Source organism: Humulus lupulus, chromosome 7 (genome assembly GCF_963169125.1).
Source record: "Humulus lupulus chromosome 7, drHumLupu1.1, whole genome shotgun sequence".
Classification (NCBI taxonomy): Eukaryota; Viridiplantae; Streptophyta; class Magnoliopsida; order Rosales; family Cannabaceae; genus Humulus; species Humulus lupulus.
The window spans coordinates 38,535,249-38,544,319 of record NC_084799.1 but is presented as its reverse complement, the minus strand read 5'-3'; the positions used below and the strand labels follow the sequence as shown (position 1 = coordinate 38,544,319).

At 36.7% G+C, this 9,071-nt stretch overlaps 1 protein-coding gene across 1 annotated transcript; it reads right to left on the bottom strand.

The window, feature by feature from the left end:
- Positions 1-281: 281 nt before the first annotated feature.
- LOC133791192 (uncharacterized) lies at positions 282-1,925 on the bottom strand. Its single transcript, XM_062229113.1, has 3 exons — positions 1,636-1,925; positions 808-1,533; positions 282-495 (listed from the first exon to the last, which is right to left on the bottom strand). The coding sequence occupies exons 1-3, from the start codon at positions 1,831-1,833 to the stop codon at positions 433-435; spliced, it is 987 nt and encodes a 328-aa protein (XP_062085097.1). The 5' UTR covers positions 1,834-1,925; the 3' UTR covers positions 282-432.
- Between the last annotated feature and the right edge of the window lie 7,146 nt (positions 1,926-9,071).

The window sequence follows — 9,071 nt, the reverse complement described above, 5'->3', positions numbered from 1 at the left end:
AACCATTCTAATTAAATCAAGTTTAATATTTCAACATTGACAATGTTATTTACATGAATTTTATGAGTTCTATAATATTTTATGAAGTTTTTTATTGTTATTGTTGAGGTTTATGACTCGGTGCCCCTCGAGACTAATTATACCTCGTAGAGCTAGGGGAAACGCCTTGATTCCAATTTAGCCTTTTGTATGAAATTTATTATGTAGTTATAACTACATAATAAATTTCATACAAACAAGAACACAACTATGTATTTTAATGACAACGTCTAACGACAACAATCCAAAAAAGAAAACAATATTATTGCAACACCATAGTATCACATTAAACTATATGTCTCTTACAAACAACACCAATCATAGTAAGCAAAACGTATATGGCTCCACTTTCTTGTGAAAGATACACATTCACCGCTGTGTTCGCTTTGGTTCTTAGATAAATGTGTTGGTAAGTGCAGATTCCGAAACAAAGGAAGACATCAGAAGATTTAATGCCTGCAAAAAAAGAATAACTTTGCAATATGAGTGTTATATATAGCAATACTCTTTTCCTTTTTCATTCTTTTATACTCTCCCATATAAAATCTACTAAAATAATTGTAGTTCACAAGTCAAACAATGAAGTAAAATACTGCGAAAAAGAGACAAGAAAAGTGTATTTAGCAATAATTCTCTTGCAGCTATAGCGATGTTTAAGTAGTAGATGAAAAGGGTTTATGATGACAATAGCGTACGTTATGAGCATTTTCTGTTATGAATCTAATACTGTATTCTATGGTTAATAACCAAAATAAATAAAGAATTTACCTCTTCCTTTTTCACACGCACAGTTCGCTCCTCAATGTCATTGAAAGGCACCTTCAATTCATTGAGAATGGGCAGGCCTAACATTGGTGATACTGGTTTTATGATCAGATTGTCCGTCACCGTGAACAAATTCATTCCTTTTAAGAATCCATCACGGCTTTCTCCTTCCTTGTCATGAGATCTGGAATACTTTAATGTAAGAGGAATTGACTCTTCTTTGTTCTTAAGTTCATTAAAATAAGGCTCACTAATCAAATCACCAGAATAGTAATGACATGATGGAAGAGAGGCTTCCTCAATTCCCAACAGATAATTGCCATAGCTAAAACCAGGGGCTACCCTCGGATTGACTAGCATTTCCTTGTGGTCATTTGAGGTGAAGCCTTGTTCGCCAAAATCATTGACACTCTTGTACAACTGGTCCGTGCAACCTTTGAGGGAACCATAATCATATTCTTGTTTTACTATATGACCAAGTGGTACAGTTAAGAAGCTGAAGAGCAGATCAATAAAATCTTTCTTTGCTTCCGTATAGCAAATCATCTTCTTGGATTTGCTAACGAAAAGTTTGACATAAATACCTTGTTCCTGATTCGTCCTCTCTTTTGCTGATTTACGTTGATAAGAAATGACATTGTTCAACTCAATAGGTACTGGTTTATGCTTCAGAAGAGTTTCTGTCAAAGGCGTTCTTGATACCAATGAGTTCATGAGCAAATCCAGAACCTGAAAACATATCACAATAATTTAGAAAGCCAATCATACTCTAGAAGAGTAGCTAAAGAAAAGAGAAAACAACATAGTTCTTTTTATTTTTATTTTTCATACCTCATCTTTTCCCAAATTGAATGCTCTCTCCTCAATTGCATTCCCATCCATGATTCCACACTTTGACAATAAAGAAAAGCTTGTTGCAGTACACAACAACATCACCTGTAAATCATCACTAACAATGTATCTGTTTGCTCTTTCTACAAAAACTTCATTTTGTCGTTGTGTCTTTTTTATGCTTATCCAATTATACATGGAAGATCCACAATCTCAAGGGACTCCAGAGTAAGAACTTAATAGCTTAAACTTGGAAGTCGTGCAGTCCATAGAGCAGCGGAAGAACAACCTGGCATTGTTTAACACCCAAAATGTGACTACCACTAAGCGATAGTTGTAGTAAGATCGGGCGGTCCATCCACAAGGAGGTAACCTAAAATCAAACAATTAGTAGAAAATAACACAAAAAGTTAGTAACAAGAAAAAAATAAAATTGTAAATGAAAAGAGGTTTGAGATTTTGGTATTGTCTTTTTGATAAAGTGATAAAATGAGATAAGTGAAATAAATGTAAGATGTAATCAAGAGTTTGAGAAAAGGAAAGGTTTCAAGAATCATCCATATGCTTGTTTAGTTACTTGGTTACTTGATTTACAAAAATACACAAGTAAATAGTTCACATCCCAACATTTACTTGGAAAATCTAATATTAAAGTCCACATTATTTTCTAACTAAAGTTCATTTGAGTTATAAAGTTCTTTACTTTAAAAGCACAATGTTAATCTTATGAAAAATCTAAAAATGACAAAATACCCAAAGGCAATAATGCAATAGAAGATTAGACATAAAATTATGTATCAATATTACTTTTACTAATTAGAAGTACATAGAAAGAGCATGATTAATCCTATATACTATTAGCATAAGTAAATAAAGATAACAAAATAAAGATGGAGATGAAAGAACATAAATAACTCAAAAATTTTACATTAAGAACATAGTAAATCAAAGTAGCAAAATAACATCACTAGCATATGGAATCATCCCTAACCTTCCTAGGAAGATTAGGCCATTATGCTCATGATTCTCACAAAATTCTAAGAAGAAAGTGAGTATAAACTTTGTTATAGTTTCTTTACTCTAAAATTACATACATAGTATGAAGAAAGAGTCTCTATTTATAGAGAAAAAAAAAAGAAGTAAAAAGAAATTAAACAACAAATGGGGCTTACAAAATAAATCTGAAATATTAATAATAAAATATGATTTTGAAAAATCAAATCTTATTATAAATATTAACCTAGTTATTTTGGGGCATGGTCTGCTCTTTTTCAAAGACACCAAAAAAGATGAGCTTTAAAGCTCAAAATGGCAATTTTGCAAGGCCCAATACCCACAAAATATGGGTTGAAGGTGGCTAATGGTACAAGAGGGTTTTGACCCACTCCCAGCCAATGGGGAGGCGACACGTGGACGGCTAAAGGAGGCAAGTTGCTGGGCCTGTTGGGCTTTTGCTGGAGGGGGTTGGCGCTGATGGGAGAGGAGGGGAAGGAGAAGACCCGAATTGGGCCTGCTGGAGAGTTGAAGCTTCGGATTGGGCACGTTGGGCTTCAGATGCTAAGAGATTGAAGGGCAGCTGACAGGTGGCGCGAGGCAAGTAGCTGGCAGGCTGGCAGCATCAGACGGCTTGCAAGCTCGGCTCCAGGCTGGGGAGGAAGTTGGGCTTGGGCTTCTCCTTTAGTTGGGATTTAATCTCAAGAATATCATTTTCTCTTCTCTTTTTGTCAATTTTAACTATTTCTTTCTTCTCTCTTTTTATTATTGTCCAAATGCAAATTATTTCCTGAAAATTAAACATAAATTAAATCAAAAATTAATATTTTCAATTAAAACAAATATTACAATAAATTCATGAAAATATTAATTAAAACTTAATTTATTTTACACTTTAAAATTAATGAATTTGCATTTTTGAACACTAATCACAACCCCTAACTAGCTTATTGCTAGTCCCTAGCAATTCAAGCGAAAAAGAAAATTGTCAAGTTGAATAATCAAGTCAAACCAAGCAAAATCATCTAAGCATTTTTCAAAGTATCGGCAAGAAGTCAAAAATTACTATCTAAGCTACTATAGTTGCGATTTCAGAGCTGTGTGTGTGTGCACCAAACCATATTATTTTTATCACAAGTCTTAACACAAATAGTATCGAGAAATCTCAAAAGTAAAAAGATCTCAACTCCAAATTCCTCACGGGCATTGAAAGTATTTGTATGGGAAGGATTACACTCTTGGAGTTGGAAATGTAGCAGTGTACGCTCAAATGAGAAAATATAAACTTTTTAGGACAAGCAATTTGAACAAGTATTGATCACAAGATAGGCAAATGAACTTATTGGAATTCAAATGACAAACAACCTTTGGGATTTACATGAGAAAACTCAAAGAACAGAATGACAACTAACTAGAAACGATAAATAAGAAAATGAACTGTAATGATAATAAAATTGTTTTTTTAATACAATTACACAAAATAATAGTAATAGAAATATTTTTTTTTCAACAACTACAAAATAATAGAAGGAAGTGTTGCTCTTGTTCTCTTTTTTTTTCATTTTTTTCATTTATCTATTATTTTTTTTCTTTTTCTTTTGTTTTTTTCATCATTCTTTTCTCTTCTTTTTGACAAGAGACAACACAAAAATGAAAAGAAAAAAAAGACAAATAAAATACACTAAATGGAACACAAATTTAAAATTTATTACAAAGACTCACTCTTATATGAAAACATCCCTCTAGTAAATGTCATGTTTTAAATTCCAAAGATGTGACTTTACCAACTCAAATGATCAATAAAAGTTCAAAAAGTTATTTTCTCAACTCTCACAACTCACCAAGAAATGAAAAACTTTAAACTTGAAATTTCTCTCAACTATTTGTGTTAACAACCAATTTATCACATGTTTGGAAAGTGCACAAAAGAACTCTGAAAATCACTTCTTAATAGCTAAACATAGTAAAAACTGACTCAAACCAACAAGTTATACTCATGCTTGGATAATTTTGAGAAAATTTGACTTAAAAAATAATCAACAAGACAATAATGTTTTCCAAATGAATGCTAATGACGTAACAATATGATTTTCCAAATGAAAGCCAATGCATGCTCACCACCCCTAACCAAAAATCAGACAGTGTCCTCAATGTCAAAATGAATAATCAATGAAAAAGATAAGGAAAGAGAACACCTGGATGATGACCGTGTCCATGAGGTGAGAGCGAAAATAGCCTGGTAACAATACCCCAAAACAAAATACAAAAACGAAAAGCATACAAAAATAAAAGACAGACAAAAAATAAAGATAATGAAAAATAAAAATAAAAAGAACAACAACAAACCATTTAGAATTTCAGAGTGTATAAATTGGGTCCTTAAGAAGGACCTCTTCAACACAACTCACACTCTCAATGTAATGCTTCAGTCTTTGGCCATTGACGTGAAAAATTCTCCCATCGGTTGGGTCCTCGACCTCCACCGAACCGTTGGGAAATACTTGCTTCACTACAAATGGACCAGTCCATCACGATCGCAGTTTACCGGGATGCAAGTGCAAGCGAGAATCGTACAAATGCACTTTCTGATTTGGCTCAAAGTGTTTTCGCAGGATTTGTTTATCGTGGGCGATTTTCAATTTTTCTTTATAAATCATGGAATTTTTATATGCATCGTTTCTCAACTCCTCTGGAGTTTGCGATTGATACCTGCGACATTCAGATCAAAGTTTAGGGCTTTGATAGCCCAATACGCTTTATGCTCGAGCTCGACAGGGTAATGGCAGGCTTTTCCAAAGACAACCGATAGGGAGACATCCCAAGAGGGGACTTAAAAGCAGTGCAGTAAGCCCAAAGAGCGTCTAGAAGACGTGTAGACCAATCTTTGCAGTCGGGATTTACCGTCTTTTCCATAATGTTTTTTATCTCCCTATTGGCTAACTCAGCTTGACCATTAGTCTGTGGATGATAGGCATTTGCAACTTTATGAAGTACACCGTACTTGCGCATAAGAGCCTCAAAGGATCGGTTGCAAAAATGAGTGCCTTGATCACTGATGATAGCGCGAGGGGTACCGAACCTTGATAACACATTTTCTTTCAAGAATTTGACAACTGTAACATTATCATTGGTTCGACATGGTACAGCCTCGACCCATTTGGAAACATAATCCACAGCGAGGAGAATGTAAAGGTAGCCAAAAGAAGGTGGAAATGGTCCCATAAAGTCTATCCCGCAACAATCAAATATTTCGATAACAAGAATTGGGTTCAAGGGCATCATGTGCCAACGGGATAAGGATCCTAACTTTTGGCACCTTACACAAGAACGACAGAAATCATTGGTGTCTTTGAACAGAGTAGGCCAGTAAAGACTGCATTGTAAGATTTTTGCAGTGGTTTTCCTCACAGAGAAATGACCACCACAAGCATCATTGTGGAAAAAATTCAGCACATTAGACACCTCATCGTTGTGGATGCATCTTCGCATGATTTGGTCGGGGCAATACTTGAATAAGTAGGGGTCATCCCAAAAGGAAATTGCGCACCTCGGCCAGAAATTTGCGTTTGTCCTGTGTACTCCATTCAGATGGGAGTTCACCTGTTACTAAGTAGTTCACAATGTGAGCATACCACGATAACTTGATAACATAAAGCAATTGTTCATCGGGGAAATCATCATGAATAGGTGGACCATCAGCAGGATTGCTAAATTCAAGTCAGGACAAGTGGTCTGCGACGACATTTTCAACACCTTTCTTGTCTTTGATCGTTATGTCAAATTCTTGCAGGAGAAGGATCCACCGTATTAATCACGCCTTAGCATCCTTTTTGGAAAGGAGATACTTAAGGGTGGAGTGATCTGTGAAGATCGTAATAGGTGATCCAATCAAATAAGAGCGGAATTTGTCAAGAGCAAAGACAACGGCAAGCAACTCTTTTTCAGTAGTGGAATAGTTCATTTGAGCACTATTGAGAGTTCGGCTTGCATAATAGACAACAAAGGGTTTCCCCTCCCTTCATTGTCCTAGCACAGCTCCCACAGCAAAGTTGCTGGCATCACACATGATCTCGAAAGGAAGACTCTAATCGGGTGACTGGATGATGGGAGCGGAAGTGAGTGAATTGAAAAGCGTTCGGAATGATTCCTCACACTTAGGTGTCCATTCAAAAGTGGCATATTTGGCTAGGAGGTTGCTTAGTGGACGAGAAATCATTGAAAAATTTTGTATGAACCTCCTATAGAAACCAGCATGACCTAAGAAATGACCTAACGTCTTTGACAGTCCTAGGAGTCAGCAGATTGGAGATAAAGTCGACTTTGGATTAATCAACCTCAATTCCTTTTTCAGAAACAATGTGGCCTAAGACTATGCCAGAAGATACAATGAAGTGGCATTTCTCCCAATTGAGGACAAGTCTTTTCTCGATGCATGGTTTTAAAACAGCTTCAAGATGAAGAAGACATGTCTCAAAGGAGTTTCCAAAAATGGTTAGGTCATCCATGAATACTTCCATTGATTTTTCTATCATGCCACTAGCCAGAAAGCAAAAGTGCCAAAGGGACAAGTGAAAGTGGTCTTATCTTGATCCTCTAATGCAATCTCAATTTGATAATAGCCAGAATAGCCATCAAGAAAGCAATAGAAAGGATGAACAGCTACACGTTCAAGGATTTGATCAATGAATGGAAGTGAAAAATGATCTTTGCAGGAGGCGGCATTTAATTTTCTATAATCAATGCACATGCGCCACCCCGTCACCATTTTTGTGGGGGCAAGGACCCATTTTTCGTTTTGGATAATGGTGACACCATATTTCTTGGGCACAACTTGAGTTGGACTAACCCACTTGCTATCAGCTACGGGATAAATGATACCAGCGTCTAGCAATTTCAAAACTTCATTTTTTACAACTTCCTTCATTGTGGGATTCAGTCGCCTCTGAGGGTCTCTTCAAGGGATAGCCTCGTCCTCCAAATTGATTCGATGGGAGCAAATTAAGGGGCTAATACCTTTGATATCAGCAAGGGTCCAACCTATCGCGGATTTATGCGTTCGCAGTAGCTCGAGTAACTGCAATTCTTGAGAATTTTGAAGGTTGGACGAGATGATAACTGGAAAGGTTTCACCGTCTCCCAAGAAGGCATGTTTCAAACCCTCAGGAAGTTGGGTCAATTGAACAATTGGAACCTCTTCGGCTGAAGTTTTTGGCTGTGCCCTCTCGTGAGGTAGCTCTTCAAAGCAAGGTTGCCAAAACTGAGTCCTTCTATTGCGTGAGTCTATGCGATCTGATATTGCAAGAGTAGACTCAATAGAACTAGGACTTTCGTTGTCAGACAAAAGGAGGAGTTCATCAAGATTATCAAAGTTGCTTCGCAATTGAACCTCCTCAAGAATTATAGTGCCAATCATGAATGTTTGATAGCATTCATCATCTTTTTAGGGTTGTTTCCCGATGTAGAAGATATTGACTTCAAGAGTCATGTTTCCAAACGATATCTTTAGACCATTCCGACATTTGATCAAAGCATTTGCTGTAGCAAGGAATGGTCTTCCGAGGATAATAGGAATTTTAGACTCCATGTTTACCACAATTTGGGTATCAAGAATAAGAAAATCCACGAGGTAATAGAATTTTTCAATCTGAACTAACACGTCCTCAACAATACCCCTAGGCTTTTTGGTGGAATGGTCAGCAAATTGTAACACAACAGATGTTGGCTTCATTTCTCCAAGACCGAGTTGAGAGTATACAGAGTAAGGCATGAGATTTACACTCGCGCCAAGATCAAGTAAGGCTTGGTTGACTTCATGGGTCTCAATTTGGCAAGAAATGGTGGGACAACCGGGATCTTTGTGTTTCGACGGTGCCTTTTGTTCAATCACCGCACTCACTTGCTCGATCAAGAAGGCGGTCTTCTTGACATGGTGCTTCCTTTTTGCAGTGCAAAGATCCTTGATGATTTTGGCATAAACGGGCACTTGTTTAATGATGTGAAGCAAAGGAAGATTAATCTTCACTTGTGTCAAGTGCTCAAGGAGTTCAGCTCGGTTATCAGGAAGTTTCCCAACAGATTTCAAAGCCTGGGGAAATGGTACTTTTGGAGTGGCATTGAGTGGTGGATTTTCGGAAATGACTTTTGGAGTACTGGGAGTGTTGGATTTTATGGGTGGGTCTTGCAGAGTTTTACCGCTTCTCATCGTGATGGCATTCACTTCCTTGACATTTTGATCATTAGAATTTGAAGATTGGGCCATGTGGTGGCCTTGCACATTGAATTTCGGATGGGAAGAAAGTTTGCCTTTTTCCGGAATGGCCAAGGATTCAGTCAATTTTGAGAATTGACATTTCATTTCCTTGATTTCTTCCATCATTTGGCAATTCAGTTTGGATTATTCCTCCACGAATGCATGAAGAGTATTCTCGAGAGAATTTCGTTGT